Below are 24134 nucleotides of genomic sequence, written 5' to 3'. Positions count from 1 at the left end.
ATATTGCTATAAAACACACTTCCTTGGTTACTTCATTCCTGTTTTTAATATATAAATCCATTTTAAAAGCAATAAATAACTATCACTGCAGTCACTTTAAAATACAAGTTGGATGTATTCTGTTCAAAGGCATGGGAAGCCAGCAATGTCTTCACTAAATGGTATCTATTGTTTGTTCAAATGTGTCTTTAAATGTCCATTACTAAACAAGAACAGTAAGAACTCCTATTCACCATCCTTTTATACAAAAAACCCCCAAACATAATCATATACAATGATTTACCTACAAAACACTTCATCAGCTTAATCTTACTAGGGGTTATCTATGATTGCCTACTGTTGTAAAGTAATTTTGCTTCTTTTTTTCCAGTAGATCCATTTTTTTAGATGGCAATGTTACCGTAATATGTAACATATTCTGAGGACAATAAATATATTGCAGTATTTTAACCAAAAGTGCATTTCTACTATCGTATGAATTAATCCCAGCCTAGTTTTAATACCAATTGAATTTGTTTTGTGAAAACTGTTGGTAAGTTTCATCTGATGAGGCAATCACAAATATAAGAAGCATCTGAGTTTCCAGCATAACAATGTTTCTGCATATAGCCCTAAAATCCTTTATAATTAGCAATTTACAAATACAATCTATATAAATGTCTTTAGTTCTGGGGCCTGAGAATGTTTGTTTTGTAAAACCATTAGATCTGTACAGAAACACTAAATATCAAAGCAGTTTACATATAAACACAACAGCATTACATATAGCATGTTTTGGTGCTCAATAAAATAAGGAAATTAAGATGCAGGATTCTAATGATAAAATTTTGAAGAAATAATCTTCCTCCAACTGAACCAATTCTTTAACGATCCTCATGGCTTCAACTGGGGTAATAGTCTTCAAATGTGTTTTTTGTTCTTTTTAATAGGAACTTCCTTACCACATCCATCACAACATTGCCAAACAGTAATCCATCAGTAGACAAGAACAGCACAAAAATGGAAAAACTAAAAAATTAGTTCTAATATATACTCAAGGCACTACCGTCCCGCCAAATCATTTTATAATACTGTCTATTTAGTAAATAAATAAATACATACATACATAAATAAATGTACCTTGGTATTTAAGTTTAAATTAGCTGCAACAAAATAAATTTTATTAAATTCCCAGTAGTAATGCTATTTCCACTTGATTCTGAGCCCAGGATGAGCACAACATTTATATTTGTGGCTACTGCGGAGAAAGCTCTGTTATCAAATGACAAAGTAGTTCCATATAGATAAGTTTCTTTCTTGCTAGAACTGCCTACCATTACTACTTGAAGAATGACAAAAAGATAAACAATAAATCTCTTTTAAACTCTTTTAGACCAAGATAAACCTTGAAAATTAATATATCAATACATATGAATATAAATTGAGATTTTTACCACAAAATTTAGAAAAGCTCTGGAGCAAAGAACTATACTGTCAAATTATTATTGCTGTGGGTATGATTCTATTATCATGACAATTTGTAGCTGTCTTTTTATCTTTTTTAAAAAGATGCATATATAGACACAATACCTATTTTAATCTGTTTTAAGGATCAATTCACACAGTACTTCCTTAATGGAGGAAAACACACACATACACAGACTACCACTGTCAATATATATCAGGATTGTTTGTTCCAATTTCTAGCTAGAAATTCCACTTTTTAAGGAAGAAGCATGAAGGAATGATGAACTAGTTGGACAACGAAAGTACCTAAGCTTCTATGGTAAAACAGTGTGTTTTTCCAGCCATTGCTACTTATACTCTCTTTCAAATGTTTTTTCAAACACCAGCACATGCATAGGAGACTGATATGAGTCAGAACAAAGTACAATTTAGTCATTTCTTCCTAATACTTATATTGGTCCATTAAGATACTTTCTGTTATTGATATTCATTTTATAACATTTTATAATAAGACAGCTGCAGTCACACCACTATTGCTTTTGTTCAAGCACACAAACAGAACTATTCAAAGCTAAGCTGATAAAAGTCACATATATTTGCTCCCAAGCTATCTAAAAATTTGGAAAATTCTATGAAGATTCCCTGAACATCTAGATCATAGTTGTCCCAAAGGTGCTTTTCAAAAGGGAACTGGTTTTTCTTTGGTTTTTTTTCCTTGAAAATGTTTTGCTTCCCTTGGATAAGAAACGTTTTCAAGGAAAAAAGAACCAAGAAAGCCCAGTTGTCTTTTGAAAAGCACCTTTGGGATAAAATTGAGAAATTGAAAAGGAAATTAAACTGTCCTGTTCTTAAAATTGTAACAGCTTACCAGAATAATTTTGTTCTGAATCACATACAAAACGGTGTTTTCTTTTTTTTCCTTTCTGTGTATCTGTCTCTTTATAATCTGGTAAACATGACTTTTTCAAAACTATTGGCTTCCACTAATCTTAATGATATTAGTGAATCCTTAATTTTAGAGATCATTAAAACTGGCTTTGTAATGGATCATTTCATTAAAGACATTTTGTTTTGTATTATTTGACCTATACTTTTCAAAATTTGTAGTGACTACAGGGTATATCATAAATTATAAGATATGAAATGTACAGAAATAAATAACTGAAGCTGGCTTTAGTGAATACAATGTATCTCAATAAACCCCTTCAACAGCATTCATATCCTTATTAAGAGCTTTGCTTCAGGTACTGAATCCGCTCATATATAACATCAGTTCACAACTGTTTTGTTCCCATGGCCATGCTAATGTTCTGAACTGAATGGGATTCAATTAATAATAAGCAAATACCTAGCTGCTATACCTGAATTTTTAAAACTATATCTGCAGCATTCAATTACTACACATCTAAATGGTCACGTTATAAATCTTTTTTTTAATCAATTTCACATTTGGCACATTTATTCATTCTTCAGAAATGCCCCTGTGTTTTCTTTAATACCATCACAAACAATGATCACAACACCAACTGTTTGACTGATTAGCAGCTTCACAAGGTGATTTATCTCAAGCTTCTCCTTAATGGATCACACCTTGCCTATGACAGAGGCACATTAGGTACAGTGCAGTAGGGTGTCATTTTTGGACTCTAGAGGAAAGCCTTTCCCAGATGGATAGAACCTCTAGTTTGCAGTCCACATACCATGCCTTTCCTTGGTAATTCCAATCCATCAGCTACTGAAGCCATTTCTGGAAAGCTTCATTGCAGACTGCTTCCTTTTATGCACACACTTTCATTAAAAAAGTCAAAGTGTAGCAAGAAGATTCAAAGTGTTGCAAGAATCCTTGAAAATGAAATAATTATTGTCAGTACAGTCTGCCCAACTCCAAACACCAGTGCTTCCATGGGAGCCATGCTTTTCCCAGCCACTCTGTAAATTCCAGCCACTGCTGCACCTGAAAGGGACAAGGAAGACAAAAGTACAATTATAATTAGAACCAAAGATTTTTATTCAAAAATCACCGTATTGTCAATTTGTAATGTTCCCCATTCAGTGAGACTTAAAAAGTTCCCAACTCATGTAAGAAACTAACTAATAATTAAAAACCTACGCAAGACCGATGATCAAATAATCTAAAGGTTTAGTTTCTGATTGTTGACTGCTGATGCAACAACCTAAAATAGAACTCAGTTCTGCAATGATACTAAGAATTCTTTATTTATATATAGTCTAGATCAACTTCCTTTGAACCTTGATCCACTGTCTAATTGTTTCAATTGTTTAAATCTTATCAAGCATTCTACCTAGAAAACAGGAACAAAGTAACCTTCCAACTGAATGCTATTCCACTTACAGCTAATGCGTATGCTTAGTTCAACAGGGCATGCATTGACCTCTGCCCTCTCCTTTTGTAGTGAATTGGAAGAGTGAGAATCAGTTTCCTCTTTCAACTGAGCAGAAAATAAACTTTAAATCAAGGAAGAATTACAAAATCAACTTTAGACCATAGTTTAATATACTGGATTGGTTCAAAGCTGGTAACCATACCAAAGCTGGTCAGCGTTTTCCAACCTTAGGAACTTGAAGATGCGTGGACTTCAACTCCCAGAATTCCCCAGCCAGCTATGCTGGGAGTTGAAGTCCACGCATCTTCAAGTTCCTAAGGTTGGAAAACGCTGCTATAGGTCATCTTTGATTTAAGACAGTTCATTTAATAATGGTTCAAACTTACAACAGCCTCAGAAAAAAATGATTTATAACCTCTCCTCCAAGTTATATGATCTAATTTGGGCACTTGGCAACCAGCTCAGATTTACGATTAGTTGCAGCCTCCTGCAGTCATGATTGGATTCTGCAACCTTCCCAGTTGGTTTCTGACAAGCAACATCAACTGGAGAAGCTGGATTTGCTTAACAACTACATGACTTGCTTAATAATGATGTGATTTACTTAATGATTGTTATAAAAATGGTCATAAAATCAGGTCCAGTCATATAATGACTCATTTAACAACTGCATTTCTAAGCAACCAAAATTCCGGTCCCAACTGTAGTTGTAAGTTGAGAATTACCTGTATCCTACTTGAAGTAAACTGAATTTTTCCCCCACAGAAAACTGAATATTTTATTGATTTTTTCTAGAAGAAATAGAATCATTCTAGTTATTATTCAATTATCTGAAAAATAGTTTGATGCTTAATATAAATTTCCTTATAGAAAACTTCCATAAATTATTCTATTATTAGCATAAGATTAATCTACCATCTTTTTCACTGTAAGATACATTAACTCTTTCTGTTCATTTGATATGCCTGATAGGAAGATTTAAAAAAAATATAGAAAATTTATTGTATGTAAATAAAATCCTGTACTTACTGGATATTTTTTAAAGCAGACATTGCTTCCTATTTAAAACAACAGCTGGCAGTAGCATTAATCACAATACGTGAGTCCTCATAAGATATTGTAAATCTGACAATCTTTATATTAAAGATTCGTGTGTGTGTGTGTGTTTGTGTGTGTGTACATAATTATTTAATCAGATCAAATGTGGCAGATAAGGACACTTCATTTTTATCACTCTAATTTATGTAAGAGAACCATACAAATCAAATATAAAAATAATTAGAACACATCTTGGTTAATGAAATGACTCCTAGTTAAAACGAACTAAATGCGTCATTTTTTTGTATTGCAAAGAAGACAATAATGGTTGCATATCAAGTGCAAGTCTTAGTGATAGCTTAATTTATTAAACAAAAATATCACAACCCCAAATCAGTAGAAGACAAAAATTCTGAAAGCAAAAAGACTGCACATTAATTGCTTGCTCAAAGTTGTGTAATAAAGTATTTTTTATATTTCTATGGTTATCTCAAAGAATGTATCAAAATCTGTGTAGACATTTCTTTAGACATAGGGAAAACATAACACTAAATAAATCATAACTAAATCATAATGAAAGAACCCCTATCATCTACAGTTAACAAAGCAAATATTTATACAGCAAATTATACTGTACAAAATGATTACAAAGGCATATTAGGTAAGATTGTTGCTCCTAACAAATTTATGAAAATTTCTATAGGGAAAATAAATCTACCACACAGGTACACAAAAATATATATCATACATTCTTATATACTGTAGGAGTCCAAGCCTTGTTTTCCCCAAAAAAAGATTGTAAAAACTCATGAGATCCCAACTGTTTTATGAGGGGTGACTGCACATCTCCTGAAATCACTAAGGACTAGCTTGACAACTCCAAGCAATGCTCCTTTTCATACCATATTAGTAAATCAGGAATCAAGAAGTCATGGAAAGAAGCTAATGATGCAGCTGGCTCACATACAAGTGTTGTCTAACTTGACCCAGGAGAGAACCACTCTATAGTACCTGCCACATTCATTAAGTAATTGGGCTTTTTGTTTTTGGGGGCAAGTGGGGTTAATTTTTATATATATTATACCTTATTTTTACAAGGTGAAAATGAAATTCACATTAAACTTTTTTTCCTGGATAGCATGTTTTAATAGGCACTTGAGATCTAACATTTGGAGACAATTCAATGACATAGTATATTTATAAACAAATACAAATCTATACTCATAATTTGTGTGAATTCAGATAATCATAATTTGCTATGATAAGCAAAACAGTGCACCTATTCTATAAAGGATCAGATAATTATTTTTTCTTTTGAGAAGAATTATTAGGTGTAACTATTTCAGTAGCTATTTCCTAAAGTACTTTAGATTGTAACAAAATCTTGAATAGAATCTAAAAGCAACAGATTTTTAAAATTTTTAAAAACAAATGGACAAAGTCTCATTTTCAATTTATTAAATGGTTCTTTAGAACCTTCATCATCTTAAATACAATAAGAAACATGCATTAACATATAAAAGTGCCAGGCTTTAGTTGCTATTCACTATTTGTTGCACTGCACTTAATATAGTTTAGGTACATTATTTAAAATGGGCATTCACATTTCAAATAATTTTTGATCTAAGAATCAATTTTAAACAGTAATCGTGAACCCCCTTCCCCACACCACTTTATTTAGATACCTAAAGCTCCACTGCAATATTGCATTAATATGGACCAACAATTAATGCAAATTTGTTCTGATGGCAACTGAAAACTTACTATACAATGTGAAGGGTAAAGGTAAAGGTTCCCCTGCACATGCGTGCTAGTCATTTCCGATTGTAGGGGCCGGTGCTCATCTCCGTTTCAAAGCCAAAGAGCCAGCGTTTGTCCGAGGACATCTCCGTGGTCATGTGGCCGGCATGATTAGACGCCAAAGGCACACGGAATGCTGTTACCTTCCCACCGTAGTGGTCCCTATTTTTCTACTTGCATTTTTACGTGCTTTCGAACTGCTAGGTTGGCAGAAGCTGGGACGAGTAACAGGCGCTCACTGTTACGCGGCACTCGGGATTCGACCCGCCAAACTGCCAACCTTCTGATCAACAAGCTCAGCGTCCTAACCCACTGAGCCACCGCGTCCCTATGTGAAGGTTATGCTATTAATATTTATCCAGAATTTCAGTATATTGCAATAGATCTTTCAATGCTTTACAAAGTGTTGTCATAATTTCGCATCACTTATTGCTATAATTGCACTAGACATCATTTATGAGGCAAAGTTAAAACAATAGCTATTGCTATTTTCACCAAAGCTAGAATGGCAATATGAAGGTAATAAAATCCTCTTCAATATAGAACCCTTTTTTCAAAGGTCCAGATTTTTATTATCAGTTTGAATCATGGAAATGGGTACACCTACTTTAGACTTCAAAATGCAGGTTTTTTAAAACCTGTACTAGGATAAAAGGATAGGTTATGGAACAGACCTGGCATACAAATGATCCAAGTACATTATCAGAAATTCACAAAACATGTATATAAAGCCATTATGTAACTTGAGAATAAGAACTGTGGTTATCTCATTTATCAGATAATGGCATTGGAAGACAATTATGCCTAGGATATTATTATATTATAAAAATATAATAGCTACAATCTTATATGTGATTTTTTTTCTTTCAGAGAATGAATAGCAATCCAATATAAAATTTGAAAAATTATGAACAGAAGCAATATATGAACATTTATTACAATTGCTAATAATAATCTTCAACCATGACTGTATTTTAACATGTAAGACTTACTGGTTATCATAGCTCCAGTTACAGAACCCAGAAATCCAATGCTGACCACAATGACAGAGATTACTCTCCCTTGCCTATGCTTTTGCAGCATGACAAACATTAACACTCCTGCGGCACCGTGGACAAAGAGAGAAGAGAAGAGAGCCCATAGGAAAACCCAGTACCACATTTCTGGAAAAAAGTAATCAAACAGCAGGTTAATATTTCTTATTTCTTTCTGAAAAATGAGAGAGATATAAATGCATGCACAGAAGTAACTCTCACAAGTTAATTTTATTATCTTGTCCACTACCCATTTTTAAAAATATATTATGTATACCTGTGTTTTTCCCTTTTTTTCCCCTTTTCCTATACACTACCTAGTGAAGTCTTTTTGTTAGTGAGGAATGTACGGATGGCATAAAGAAGTAAATATTAAATAAATATAAGTAGGCTATATGTCAAATACATAGAAATAATCCTCACATACCAATTCATTTTATTATTCTGTCCTCTACCCGTTTTCAAAAGGACTGTGCATACTTCTTTGTTAAAGATTTTTGTTTCCTTTTCTGTGAGCTACCAAGAAAACTCTTTTTGTTAATAGGTTGCAAAACAATTATCTCAACAATTAAATATTAAAACTAAGAAATTTTAAAATGATCGCTTCACAATTATGCTAATGTGTCTGTTTGGTGGGTATGTTTGTATGTGGGTACGTGTGTGTGTGTGTATACAAATATCTCTCATACATACTCACAAACATTATTCATAAAATACTCTGAGAGCTAAAATAAGGACGTAATTTAAGGGAACCAACATACAGAATACTAACTGTTAGGAAATAATAGTGAAAGTAAAGTACTTTGCTTAAATGGGATATGCAAAATGATGGGTTTTCCTCTGATGAAGCTAATAATATTTCAGTTATCAATACATTGCTTCTGAATACTTATAGACTGAAGTTTATTATTATTTGAGGATTGAATGTCAGCTACATAGGACTGAGATATGTGAGATAGTAATTGTTTAAATTGTTCTATGAATGGTTTATGTTATGTTAAAATTCTGTTTATTTGAAGATGTTTACTCAAGTAAATAAAGATTTACTCAATAAAACAAATCATTGAATTTATGGAATTAACTCAGTATGCAGGTGTAGGACTATTCAAAAATATATTTAAAACCATAGAATTTCAACACATACTAGTTATAGTGTTTTAATAAAATATACTTATACAGTAATTTCCAAAAACAGTTTTTACAGTTCAGTACAGTATTAAATAAATTATGCCTTACTGTTTTAATTGTTCATAATTTGAAAATATTCCTTCATTTAAAGAGACATAAATTGAACCATATAAAATCTATGCAACTAAACCAGAATCCAATAGGAACATAATAGTTCTCAACTTATGACAGTTTGACCATTCAAAGGTTTGATGGACATTACAAAAGCTATTTATGATCCATTGTTAAAATTGCAATTGCCCACCCCTCATGGTTATGTGATCACATTTTGGGCACTTGGCAACTGGCTTGCATTTCTGACCAGTTGCAACATTCCAAGGTCACTTGCCACAATTTGTGACATTTTTCACTGTTTTCCAGTGGCAAATGGAATAAAGATGCCAACTGGATATACTGGCTTTAATGACTTTGTGGTTCGCTTAACAATAAGTGATTTGCTTAATGACTGTGGTGACTCATTTTATGACCATCATAAAAACAACTCTGGTTACTTGGCGAGATTGTAAAAATGAGCCTGGACATCATGCAATCTTTGGTGCTCTGTGGGATTGCACTGCCCCAGACAGACCCTATGCGCAACCTGGAGATCCTCTTAAGAGTCTGCTCCATCAGCTGTATTTGTTGCCAGATAGCTTGCAAGTCTAATCCAAGATGCTGGTTTAATCTTTTAAAGCACTTCATGGGATAGGACCATGCTATCTGAGTGTCTGTCCCATTAAATCTTGCAGAGAAGGTATGGTGATGGTAACACTGCCTAGGGATCTACATCTGGTGGATCCCAGGAAACACCCCTTCACTGCTGTGGCACTCACCTTGGAATATCCTTCTACTGAAATTAGATTGGCCCCATGATTTTTCATAAGGCCCTCAAGATCTGGTTACAGTATTTATTCATTTATTTATTTAATTAATTGGATTTATATACCGCCCTTTCCCGCAGGACTCAGGGCGGTTTACAGGGTATTTAAAACAAGAAATACAAAAGTTAAAAACAATTAAAAATAATTACAACAGTCCCTGAAAAAGTAAAAAATCCCAATTAAAATTAAAATTAAAATTCTTAGTCTGGGCCAGAGAGCTCGAAGAGCCAGGTCTTCAGGTCCCGGCAGAATGAACAGAGGTCGGGGGCAGTCCTAAGCTCCATGGGCAACTGGTTCCAGAGGGAAGGCGCACCCACTGAGAAGGCCCTCCACCTGGGTGTTACCCGCTGGCAATCTTTTACCAGCGGTACCCTGAGAAGTCCCTCCCTGTGGGAGCGCACTGGACGAAGGGAGCTTGATGCCGGCAGCAGGTGTTCCCTCAGATATCCCGTACCCAAGCCATTTAGAGCTTTATAGGTCATTACCAGCATCTTGAATCTCACCCGGAGGGCAACCGGAAGCCAATGCAGCTCGCGGAGTAGAGGTGTTACATGGGAGTATCGGGAAACCCCCATCACAACTCGCACAGCCGCATTCTGCACCAGCTGAAGCCTCCGAGTGGTCCTCAAGGGCAGCCCCATGTAGAGAGCGTTGCAGTAGTCTAAACGGTAGGTCACGAGCGCATGAGTGACTGTGCGTAGGGCATCTTGGTCCAGGTAGGGTCGCAACTGGCGCACCAGGCGAACTTGAGCAAAAGCCCCCCTGGTCACGGCTCCTATGTGGTCTTCAAAATTGAGCCGGGAGTCAAGGAGGACGCCCAAGTTGCGAACCCTATCAACGGGGGGTAACACCTCACCCCCCATCGTTAAAGGTCGAATGGTCTGGTTAACTCGAGATGCCGATATGCACAGCCACTCAGTCTTGGCAGGATTGAGACGAAGCCTGTTTCTCCCCATCCAGACCTGGACCGCCTCCAGGCAACGGTTATTAAACTAACCATTGATCTCACAAGAGTGACTCTGGGTGGCTTACAAGAGAGCTAAAACAGTTAATAAATATATTAAACAGTATAGAAAACAAAATAAAATAAAGAATAATAGATGAAGGGATGTTAAAAGTAGCAGGGTCAATTCACTGGTTCACCTGTCCCTTGGGATCCCCAGGCCTGTTGGCATAGCCAGTTCTTGAGGGACAACGATAAAGTTCAACAATAAAGTCAACTGCATCTCAGCAGGGAGTAGATTCCACAGCAGAAAAGGCCACTGCTTAAAATCCATTGAATATAGCTCTCTAGGCAACAGAATCTGTAACATGCCCACCACTGCTGAATCTCTTTTCCCCAGTCATTGCTGACTGGAATTGACCTGTAGAAAGGAGGTAAACCAGCACAAGATTGTGCCATGCTACCCACCCCAATCCTCTGAGTCAGTCCAGAAGGTTACCATGGTTGATTGTATCAAAAGCCATCAAGAGGTCAAATATTGCAAGGATGACACACAGCTACTATCCTGCCCACATCAGAGACCATCCAAAAGTGTGACCAATGCCATTTCCATACCATATTCAAATATGAATCTGACTGAAAATGATCCAGATAATCTGCTTCATCCAAAGTCCTCTGACGTTGCTACACAACTTTTCAATCATCTTCCCTAAAAAGGAGAAACTAGATACTGGCTCATCAGGATGAAGAACTTTCTGTTCAACCAGGAATTAAAAGTAATTAATGCAGCCTGTGGTTTGGAGACCCTGCAAGTTTTGTTCTACCATATTTCATGTTATTTAGTTTTATTTTATACTATTCTATTTTTAATCAAATTGCTTTTGTTGATCGTAAGCCAGAGAATTTATGAGACACATACTAATACCTAAGTAGAATAAAATGCTATATTAGTGGGCATTATTTATTTTGAGAAGTATTAGAACTAAATATTAAATTTAGATTTTTAGCAAATGGATTTGTTTTGGTATAATAAGAACTAGGGGACTTTTTAAATCTCAGTCATGCAGTAAATCAGTAGTTTTCATTAATAGTCAGTATTAGTAACCTTCAGGTTCCATGTGTTTAATGGTATTTCCATTCATTAGCTGTAACCCATCTTCTATTCTTATCTTCATTAAGTGCCAAACCAGCGCATCTGTTTAGGCCAGCTTTTACTCCTGTGTTTCACTCTATGCATCTGACAATGTAAGCTGCAGCTTACAAAAGTTTGTGACTTTTAATAAAATGTATTGATCAGAAAAGTTGCTATCAAACTCCTCCTGATTTTTGGCTACCATAATAAGTTAACACAACTTTCCTCCTACAATATCTAGGAGCAGTGATTTTAATGCTTTTTTTAAAAATCTACACGTCTCTCTTTTTTGTAACTGAAGGATCGTTTCATCAGTTAGTAGATGGTATTTTGTACTACATGATTTTTTGAAACCTCTTTTGTTGTATTGCTTAATTTCAAATAAACTTGTTAGATTTTTCATAATCCCAATTAACAATTTCACTGTTTTGACCCAGCAAGTTAGTGTCATCTTTTGCTTTCCAATTGACTTTTGGTACTAGAAATCTTCTTTCATTCTTCATTTTATTGTTGTTTGCAGAAGGTTATTCAGTTGTGTTGCTAGCTTGAAGTGTAGGCTTCTCAAGATTTGAGCCAAAAACTATGCAGTTAATCTTTAGGGGGAAGTACTCTAGTTCTTTATATTTTTGAGTTTCATCTAAATCATTTTTTATTGCTCTCACTACATCTTCCTTTTGTTTTTCATCAAATTCTTTCCAAAATGTTATGCTTTTCATTGTGTTCTTGATATTTTTCCAATATTCAACAAATTCTTGATCAGAATTTGTTATAAACAATGTTTTATTTAAACCCATTTATTTTTATTGCTTATTGGGGACAACACATCCAGAGGAATGGACTAGCATAGACTACTTAGAAATAAAGAAAAATTCAGTAGAAAATTGATTAGGGTCTTGTCCCTATTCTGTAGCGGGTGAGCCAGCAACAGAAGCCTAATCAACTATTTTAGGTCAAAGAGCTGAGCTTGTTAATTTGTGGTTAGCAGGTTTTGGAACCAGGTCAAATTAGCAGAAGAGGAGGTAGCTTGTTTAGGCAATTTCTCTCCTGGGGTGGGGGGAAGGATAAAGAAAAAGAAAAGGTCAGGCACAAGACAATGCCTACTGACTGTAATGGTGACCATATGACTGAGAGAGAGATGCTACAGAAGGTCGTAAATGTGGGCATTGATCACAAAGTTACTTTTAAATCACCGTCAAACCGTGAATTGTCACTATCTGAAAAATAGCTAAAGACTATTTTTAATCAAGACTATATGTGCTTTAAAAAAACATTATGATCTTTAATAAAAAAATATCTTACACAACCCATATACTTTTTAAATTTTCACGTTTTGCCTCAGAGACAAGAGATTGTATTGGGGGTCAGTTGGTCTATCTGTCTGTCTGCCTGCCTATCAAAATCACCTAGAATTAGTTTTAGCTGACAATTATGAACAGTGGAAAGTAAGTTCTATTGCCAAAATGGAGTTTATTTCTCAATAAAGTATGTAAAATTTAATTTTAAATACTACTGCCTTTCACATAGGACTACATAACCCATCAATTCCACAGTGGCACTGATTTTGTATAGTATATCAAGAACTTCATTCCAAAAGTGAGAGTGGGCAGAAAGGTGTAAGATTCATGCCTTAAAGCCTGAAATGTCACAAATTCATTTTGGGAGATGAACAGAATTCATAAAGGTTTCTATGTGAAGCTTCATGGAATCAAAGACAGTGCTCAAACTTTATTATGATAAAGATTTAATGCTTCTCTAATACTTAATTAAGGATATACTCCAGATAATTTTTATAACTATTTATTCATGGTAGCCTGTTATCAATTAACATATATATGGTTTCTGCTTTTATGTGAGATCCTACTCCTTTAGATACTGTACAGATTTTCCTTTTCTGTAAACTGCTTTTACTTCCCATCTCTTTTTACATAACATGTTCTTAGCTTATCACTTGTAGGAGATCTGCCATTTGTGAAGAGCTTGAAAGCAGGAAAAGATTCTTTTTTCTAGAACAGTTATGAATATACAGAGCAGGGAAGAAGTTCCATCTTCCAGAAGCTTGGCTTCTGTATGAAACACCATGGAGCGAGATGGTTCATCTGGTTAGAATGCTGGGCTGATGATCAGCAGGCTCACATTCAAGACCCAGTTGCTGCTGCAGGACGGGGTGAGCCCCCGTCACTTGCTCCAGCTCCTCCCAACCCAGCAGTCCGAAAGCAAGCAACTGCAAGTAGAGAGATGGATACCACATCTGTGGGCAGCTGAACAGGGACATGAAAGGAGCCCTCCAACTGGCCATCCCCTGGGCAATGGTGATGTCAATGGCTAATCCTTTCAACCTGGAAGTACTTCAGTGCTCTCAACATGACAATAGTAGTAGTAGTGGTGGTGGTGGTATGAAACACCAGGCGGGGAAGGCAAGGGGGCAAAACTCCCTATACTTTTTCAATCTATTACAGTTGTAGTTTTCCTTATACATAATCTTACATCAAGACTTCACATTTTGTAGGCTCTCCTATGCAAGCTTCCTTCCATCTCACAGCCTCCATAAAGTATTTTAAAAAGATAAAAGCTAAGCCCTTTCACCCATTCATGGGGAAGGTTTGTGGCTCCATGGAGTCTCTGGACTGCACACTTTATACTTATGTTAGATGTAACATCTGATAATACTAGGCTAAAATGTATTTCCAAAAAGAGAAAAATACACGCCCAGTATTTTAAAATAGTATATAGTTGTACAGTATATAGTCATATAGTCGGAAATATTCAAAATTTTAAATTTGAACATGTTCCTAAATTTGATTGATTGAGTACATAAAAACACATATATGAGACCATACAAGTGGTATCAAATGAGGGATGCAGGATGCCATTTCTGAATTTTCTCTAAACATATTGCCAATTGTCTTTAATATAGTCACATAAATTATGCATCAGAAATAGAGGACACATGTTGTCTTCTTAACACTCCTCTACAAAGATAGTTTCATGTATGGAATTTTTAGAATAAAAAACATACTCAATTGTATTTCCAATTTGTTAGCTGAATTTATCACAATAATGTAAGAACTAACATCATTCATACATCAAATCTTTTTCTTATTCATATTAATACGTAAGTACATAGCTAGAAACAAAAAAAACAAACATTCTCCCATTTATTGAGTCAGTGTAGCTAGCAAAAGAATGGTAACTTAGGGAATCAATGATTATTTAAAACCAGTTTATATAAAATTGCCTTCCTCTACCTCAAAAAATGATTATCAGTGAAAAATGAATTAGCAAATAAACAGAAGAAAATCAATCAATGTCAGTTTGGCCATTTGATCTGGAAATGTATGATTCAGTTTAGTGTAGTGATGCAGGCACCAGGCTAGAAAGCAGAAGAGCCTAAGGTCTACACCTGGTTCAGGCACAAAGCCAGCTGGTTGACCTTGGGCTGCTCACTTTCTTTCAGCCCTAGGAAGGAGGCAATGACAAACCGTCTCAAGAAAAATGCATGGACTTGTCCATGTCTATGAGAACTGGACACGACTGAATGTAAGAAACCCCCTCCCCCCAAGTTTTATGTCTTGCCATATCCACCATGATTGATTTTAATGGAAACAGTCAAATTCTGACACCCCCCCTCGCCCCATGCTAAGAAAAGTACTGAGAATATATTATTGCTGAGAGCCAGCATAGCAAGTGAAATACTTACCCTAAGAAATATATTAGTATTGCACAGTTCATTGAAAAACAGCTAGGAAAAACAAAGCAATGCACGAAGAATTCTTTCCACTTCCACATTTCCTCCCACTCAGAATCCATTACAAAACACTCCTTTGCAATTTTGTTTAGATAAATCAAAAGTTTGATAGCAATTCTATTATTTAATTATTAAGTCACTTATTTAATTAAATACATTTTAATAAATCAAATTACTTATTGAAAAATTAGATCTCCACATGTTTTACTTGTATAAAATAACCATTCTAAAGAAAAAACAATTTATTGATGAAACTTCAGTCCATCAGACATGCTGTACAACAACAGAAATTATATGCATTTTCTAAGATGGTGGTTTTTAGATGTATTTCTATAATTTAAAATGTTTTATATCAGAATATTAGTGATTGCTAAATCATTGACAGGCATGGTAAATGTTTAATTGAAACCAAATCTCATAAAAGTACAGAGTTGGAAGGGGCCATTTAGGTCACTAAAACAAACTTTTTGCTTAGTGCAAAAATCCAAAACATCCCATATAGATGTTTTCCACTCTTTGCTGAACACATTTATTTTACTTATTTACTCCCAAAGACTTTTCACATCCAGAGAAGGAAAGCCCACTATCAATCTGGCTAACTGGTTTTATTTCAAACTACTCTTTTTATCTAAGTTTTTTTTCTAACATCAATTGGAATTTGACTTCCTATAATTAAAATCCATTATTATCTTTCTTGCACTTTGGAGCAACGAAGAACGAACAAGTTCTTTGTTGCTCCAAATCTTTTTTGGACCGGACATCATTTCTGGTCTTCTAATCATATTTTTGCTCTTCTCTGAACATGTTCCAATTTCTCCTAATGTTTCTTAAGTGGTGCACAGAACTGGATACAGTACTGTACCAGTACCAAGTATATTACTTCCCATGATTTGAAAACTGCATTTTCAAGACAGTTGATACACATCTCTGCTGATGCACCTAAAATTGCATTTGCCTCTCTGGAGCCACATTGCAAATTGAATTAACAAAAGGGTAATCAACAATAATTTCAAGATCTTTTCCCACAGTATGATTACCAAGCTAATTTTATTTATTTATTTATTTTTGGGACTTATATGCCTCCCTATCTCCTGAAGGACTCAGGGCGGCTAACAACAATAAAAAATACAATAATACAAAAGTTAAAAAAGGATTAAACTAGCAGCCCCAATAATAAAATTAAAAACATTTTTAAAATCCCTGTTGTCAGTCCAGGACAGCCTGAAGGAAAAGGAATGTTTTAAGGCTGCGGCGAAAAGACCGGAGATCCGGGGCCATCTGGAGCTCAAGGGGAAGTTGGTTCCACAGGGCTGGCGCTCCCACAGAGAAGGCCCTCCCCCTGGGAGTAGCCAGCCGACATTGTCTAGCCGACGGCACTCTGAGGAGGCCCTCCCTGTGTGAGCGCACTGGGCGATGGGAAGTCATTCCCAGCAGCAGACGGTCCTGCAAATATCCCAGGCCTAGGCCATGTAGGGCTTTAAAGGTAAGTACCAGCACCTTAAATCTCACCCGGAGGGCAACCGGTAACCAATGCAGCTCACACAGGAGGGGTGTAATATGGGAGTATCGGGATGCTCCCATCACTACCCGCGCGGCCGCATTCTGCACCAGCTGGAGCCTCCGGGTGGTCTTCAAGGGCAGCCCCATGTAGAGAGCATTGCAGTAATCTATACGGGAAGTAACGAGTGCGTGAGTGACCGTATGTAGGGCATTTCGGTCCAGATAGGGGCGCAACTGTCGCACCAGGTGAACCTGGGCAAATGACCCCCTAGCCAAGACTCCTATATGATCTTCAAAACTGAGTCGTGTATCCAGGAGGATGCCTAAGTTGCATGCCCTATCAATGGGAGGTAACACCTCTCCTCCCATAACCAAAGATGGAACCTCTTGGACTAAATGAGATGCCGGTACGTAAAGCCACTCAGTCTTGGCCGGGTTGAGCTGGAGCCTGTTCTTCTCCATCCAGATCCGTATCGCTTCCAGGCAACGGGACATCACGTCGAGGGCATCACTGGGTTGGTTCGGGGTGGAGATGAAAAGCTGGGTATCATCAGCATATTGATGATACCTCACCCCGAAACCACGGATGATCTCACCCAGTGGCGTCATATAGATGTTGAACACGAGGGGCGAGAGGACCGACCCCTGAGGCACCCCACAACTAAGGGGCCTCGGGGTTGACCTCTGCCCTCCTATCAACACCGTCTGCGAACGGCCTGAGAGGTAGGAGAACCACCGTAAAACCCCTCAAGACGTCGCAGCAAGACACCATGGTCGATGGTATCAAAAACCGCTGAGAGATCTAATAGGACCAGGACAGAGGAATAACCCCTATCTCAGGCCCGCCAGAGATCATCCACCAGCGTGACCAATGCCGTCTCCATGCTGTACCCGGGCCTGAAACCCGACTGGTACGGGTCCAGATACTCAGTTTCCTCCAGGACCAAAGGGAGCTGCCATGCCACCACGCTCTCAACAACCTTCGCAAGGAAGCGAAGGTTGGAGACAGGACGAAAGTTATTTAAAATAGCTGGATCCAAGGCAGGTTTCTTGAGGAGGGGCCTCACCACCGCCTCCTTCAAGGCGGCAGGGAAGCACCCCTCACTCAAGGAAGCATTAATAACTGCCAGGAGCCAGCCTCCTGTAACCTCCCGAGCCGCATAAACCAGCCAGGAGGGACACGGGTCCAACAAACACGTGGCGGCACTTAATCTCCCCATGATCCTGTCCACTTCATCCGGAGTCACAGGATCAAACTCCTCCCAAATGTTATTGGCCAAACCCATCGCTTCCCCCTCGTCATATACTGCCCAGTCGGAGTCCAGACCAGCCCGAATCTGAGCAATTTTATCCACCAGATACTGACTAAACTCCTCGGCCCATCCCCGCAAGGGGTCCTCTCCCGTCCCCTGATTTAAAAGGAAACGGGTCACCCTAAACAGGGCAGCCGGGTGGTTATCTGCAGATGCAATGAGGGTGGCAAAGTGAGCACGCTTCGCCACCTCCATTGCCACAAGGTAAAATCTGGAAAAGGATCTTAACTGTGTTCGGTCAGACTCGGACCGGCTGGACCTCCAAATGCTCTCTAGGCCCCTCCTCCGGCGCTTCATCTCCCGCAGGTCCATGGAAAACCAAGGGGCCAACCGGGATCTGTGCCGGGTCAGAGGCCGCAAAGGCACAACGCGGTCAAGAGCCTCCGAGGCAGCCCGTTGCCAGGCGTCAACTAAGGTCTCGACTGGGCTGTGGGAAAGGGAGGCAGGAATCAGTCCAAGCACCGTCTGGAACCTATCCGGGTCCATCAGGCGCCTGGGATAGGTACTTGTGTTTGATTCTTATTTCCCAAATGAAAATTTTTGTACTTAGCACTATAAATATTTTATTTTGATCTTTTCAGTCTATTTCTCTAATGGATCACATTTTGATTTCTTGCGTTCTAAAACAGTATTCTTCTCAATTTTGTCTGATCTGGAAATCTGATCAGCATTTCTTCTGCCTCTTCAGAATGACTGAGAACGTTACCAAAAAACAAACAAACAAACAAACAACTGAAGGGCACAATACCCCAGACTAATATCTCTTTGCAGTTTAATGGTGAATTATAAAAGAGCACTCTTTGAATATAATTTTTAAACCAGCTAAGTATCTATTTAATTGTCATCTAGCCCACAATTAACAATTTGGTAATCAGAATGTCAAGTCTAATGGAATTAATTTATTAAATGCTTTGCTAAAATCACATTATTTTATATTTATGGCATTTCCATATTCCATTAAGGAATCTATTCCCTCTCCACAGTAGAGATTAGTTTAGCCATACTTGTTCTTCACCATTCTATCCTGAGAAATGGTAATTATACTGTTTTCTACTTTTTCAATAGCCAAAATGTGGAAAAACAAAGCTGAAACAAGACTTTTTTTATTCTGACACTTAGAGAGATCCCTATTACTGTAAGAGTGGTCTGTTTAGATTACTGACCAATATTTTCTAAGTCCTATGTCAGGCAGCTATTATGTTAGTCAAATTCAAATTTGGATAATAAGATGGGAGGCAAATAAAAATATAATAAATAAAATAAAATAAAATAAAATAAAGCAGCCTAGCCCAAACCATGGCTCAGTAGTTTTAAAAAGTAGAAATTGCTTGTTAATCACTTTTTGAATATTAGGTATTTTCATAAAAGCAAGTTTTACTACACTGCGTGAGTTATCTTCAATCTTTAATGAAAGAAGTTTCATACAAGTTTAACAACTTAAAAATATGGTTTGACAATCACCCAGATGTTTAGTCTGGATTTGGCATTCTTATCCTTCTATCAAGTCCTTTCCAAGGACCTGGGAAAGGCATATGTTGTTCTATGATGGTGCTAAAGGTATCATTGCAGGATGTAATCTGTTCCAAGTAAAGCTACCTTTGGTGATTGACTGATGGTGATTTTATCAGTATCAATGGTTCACTGGATGCTCCAGATATTTTGGCATGGCACCCAAGGTGCCTATTATGATTGGTATTATCTTTCCTTTCTTTTGTCATAGTCACCCTACTTCCATTTGCAGATCTTTGTATTTTGTGATTTTCTCCAGTTCTTTCTCTTCTCTTCTGCTGTCTCCAGGTACTGCCATGTCCACTATCCAGACTTATTTTTTTGTATTTCTTATTGACAATTGTTATGTCTGGGGTGTTATGTGGCAACTGCTTGTCTGAATTCTAAAATCCTAGGGCACTTTCTTTGTTTTCTATTATTTTGTCAATTTGTGGCTCCAACTGTTCTTATTATTATGGCTGTTTATCACTATGGTTCATCACACACTCAGTCAGATGTTTAGATTGGATTGGGCATTTTTATCCACCTATGAAATCCGTCCCTGGGATAAGCAGATATTATTGTTTCATGGTGTTAAAAGTATCATCACAGGATCTAAGCTGTTGCAAGTAAAGCTGCCTTTTGCGACTGATTGGTGATTTCAATGGCATTCAAGTGGTGCTGCAACTGGGATAGGCAGATGTGGATGTTTGAGGGCATTACAGATATGGCGCAGGATGTAAACTGTGCCGAGTAAAACCTTTTGCCAACTGACGGATAAGGAAATTTATCAATGCGAACGATGTTCAAGTGGTGCTCCAATTGTTTTGGGATTGCACCCAAGGGGCCTATTACTATTGGTACTACCTTTGCTTATTTTGGAATAAACAGCAAAAGGCTGATTAAAATATTGATTTTTGAAAGTTATAAAAGGACTAAGGGCCCAAATGGACTTGAAATAAGATTTTGGAATTAATAATCAGAATCCTTCTCATGGAAAAATGCTGGTGTTTTTAATACTTAATAATATCTATCTATCTATCTATCTATCTATCTATCTATCTATCTATCCATCCATCCATCTATCTATATGGGATTTTGAAGGTTGGGCACTAGAGGGAACCAGAAGGAATTAAAGATTACTATTAAACGAGAAAAGCACCTAAATTTAACTTATTAATATAGAACAAAAAATATTTTTATGAACAATGGAACCAGAAGTTAATTTTAAAAATGTCTGCCATTATAGACAGATTGTGTTTGGAAGATTATATGGAAGAGAAGGAAATCTCATGAGCAGATTGTGATTTGAAAGTGGGGTTTAAAATGATGGGCTATGGGAATGCTATGGAAGGAGATCATATACAGGATATACAAATGGTTGGTGTCTTACTAAACCAAAATACTGACTTGCGTAACTTTCTTATACTGGATTTACAAGAGAAAGCTGTTACATTTTGAAGAATATTGTGAGAAAAGAAAAAAATGAGAAGACATCACATTCTAGGACATTAGAAAAAAGATGAGAGAACAGAATATTTGATAAATTTTAAGAGAAAGTGATATCACTGATGTTACTTATACTTGTTATAAAGGATACATATTTTGTTCTTTCATATACATTTTGTTATTTTTATTCTTTTTAGTTTGTACTGGTTCTTATGTTTTTAATTATAACATTCAATACAATTACTATGAAACAGAGGATCTTAGTATAGTTCTGCAACCTAATATTGCATTATGAAACTGAATCACTAGCAATATATTATTCAAGCTTTTCACATATTCTTTGTGCTTCTAGAGTATGTATTTTTGTTTTAACTGTATGCAAAGAATAAAGAACTTTAGAGACATGTTTTCAGGTATCAACATCAGAGTGAATGATAAATAATTCCCTGGATTAGCCACTTTCCCAATTTGGGAAATAAGAGATAATACTTGCCAATCACCAGTCATGTCAATTCAATGATTTTCTAATATGCATGTGATTTAAGTAGCTCTGGCAATTTAAACACATTGAAAGTACATAGTTCCTGACCATGATTCTATCAATCTCAAGCTTTAACTCTGTTCATTATTTTGCTTTTTGCCATTTCCTACATATATTCTTCTTGGAGAGGACTAAAGAACTGGGAAACTTTGTCTGTTCTTTGTTACCTGTTAAGAATTTTGCCACCTTGTCTCAGCAACATTTCTAGTAATTTGAATGTATCTCTCTTAGATATTGTTCTTAGTATTTTTTAATGATCTCATATAATTCTGAGCTTTAGCTTCCTGATATTAGATTTATAGTTCTAGACTACCTGCACATGCTTTTCTTTCATTATCTTTCCTCTCACATTGTTACGCTTTTATATCCCTCTTTTCATCATGCTTTTTGTGTAACCACATTGGCTTCTTTTCATGTTTTCCATTTTTTGCCCCTTTACTGAAATTGTTTGATAGATACTTTCTGGTCTTCCTTTTTAGGAACTCTCACATATCTTAAGCTCTTTTTCTCATTATTTTCTCCTATTTGCTGATCAGCTATGAATACCACAGACCCTATCAACTAACAAGCTTTATAAGAAACAGAAAATTAGATGCCACATCCCAATGTACAAAAGACATATCTGATAGTTTTCCTCTGGGATATTTTAGTAAATAAGTACACATTGTAAGACCAAACTACAATCAAAATGCATTGTCAGAGTTTTATGTAATAGAAAAGGCATCAGAAACATCCCACAGATCTGAGCTGTACGATTCCTTTTCTTGAACACAACACTGACTTAAAAGCATCTTACTTTCCATCTATATTCCTACAGAATATTTATCTGATCCATAACAAATTCTACTGTCTCATCCCAACTAAGAACCAGTTTGGTCTAGTGGCTAAGATGCTGAACTAGGAACAGGAATCTAACTTCTAGTTCTACCCTAGGCGTGGAGAATAACAGTTGGGTGACCTTGGGCCAGTCACCCTCTTACTCAAGGAAGAATGCAATGGTACACACATCACTCCTGAACATTTCACCTGGTTCTTCCAGTTTCTAGAAAACGGACTGACTCAAGACAAGTCAGAGGGGAAAAATCCTCCTACATCACCCCACACACAAATACTTCTGCCAAGAGTTATGAAATTAGCATCAGCTATCAGCCTGCAGCCTGCCACTTCTACTCACCTTTTTCCTCAGGGAACCTGAGACCTACTACATGTCGGATTTAAGCTACGGGTAGACACAGTGGTGACTGCTTCTCTTCCCCCTCCCGTTTTTAGGTTGCACATCCCCTCTAGCCCCTGGCAACCGTCAGCGGTGTCTTATCCTCAAACATCTGGGCAGCCCCGAATTGTCTACGACCCCTCTATCCACAACAACTGAGAAGAAGCCCCGTCTCCCTTTCCCACTGCTGCCCACCAATCACCCTCTACTACTTCCCCGCTAAACCCACTGAGCGCGCCTCCCCGGCCTTTACCCGTGAGATGCCGAAGCGACGTGCCGTGAGCCCATAGGCTCAGCACCTGCTGGACCGACAGGTTTATCATGTGGTCCCCCGCCTCCGCCTTCATGGTCGCCGCGGGGGAGACGACCAGGCCGGTTTTGTCGCTGCTGGGCCGCCGCCGCCGCCGCCTCGGGAGTCGTGCCTGGTTTGGGCAGCAGCAGCAGCAGCAGCCTCGGGAAGCGGGAGGCTGAGGCTGGTCTCCCACGAGGCCTCTAGGGGCCGAAGGGGCGCGGGTGGGGTGAGCTCCCCCCGGCGGGGGAGACATCGAGGACGGCAGTTGGACAAACAAGGGGGCGGCGGGGGGCGCTAGCTCGCTCTCCGCCTCCCGCCGCGGCTGGTGGGTGGGCGCCGCGGCCCAGCTAAGGCTGGCAAGCCCACAGAGCCCGGTGGTCCGGGGCTGTGGAGGGGAAAGGAGGCGGAGGTAAGCGCCGGGCAGCCGCGGCGGCGATGGCCATCACCGCCCACTTTCGAAGCCGCCTCCTCATGGCCCCCCCTCCCTCCCTCCCTCCCTCCCTCAGTAGCTCGCGCCGACCGCTAGGGAAGTGGCGGGGGGGGAGGAGGAGGAGGAGGAGGAGGAGACGACGACCGCGAGACGCAGCCGGCGAGCAACCGCCTCCCCTTCGCGATGGCCGGCCGGCCGCCGGACCAACCGCTGCTCCTGGCAAGATTGCGCGCGTGGCCCCACCTCCAATCAGTCACCTCCCGACGCGAGGCGGGCGGGCGCGTGCACGGGCGCGCGCGCGACCGACCGACCGACACATAAGACAGAGGCCGCTCAAGCAGGCGCCCCCACCCCACCCCACCCCACCCATGGCTCGT

General features: G+C 38.2%; 1 protein-coding gene across 1 annotated transcript; it reads right to left on the bottom strand.

Moving 5' to 3' along the window:
• Positions 1–3269: 3269 nt before the first annotated feature.
• On the bottom strand, positions 3270–23580 carry TMEM170B (transmembrane protein 170B; the record flags this gene model as incomplete). The annotated part of the gene is made up of 3 exons (XM_083360393.1): positions 3270–3400; positions 7622–7792; positions 23289–23580. The coding sequence occupies 3 exons, from the start codon at positions 23578–23580 to the stop codon at positions 3270–3272; spliced, it is 594 nt and encodes a 197-aa protein (XP_083216519.1).
• Between the last annotated feature and the right edge of the window lie 554 nt (positions 23581–24134).

Source organism: Vipera ursinii (genome assembly GCF_947247035.1).
Source record: "Vipera ursinii genome assembly, chromosome: 3".
In the NCBI taxonomy this organism is placed as follows: domain Eukaryota; kingdom Metazoa; phylum Chordata; class Lepidosauria; order Squamata; family Viperidae; genus Vipera; species Vipera ursinii.
Note: the sequence above shows the minus strand (reverse complement) of the source record. Positions and strands in the feature narration are given on the sequence as shown.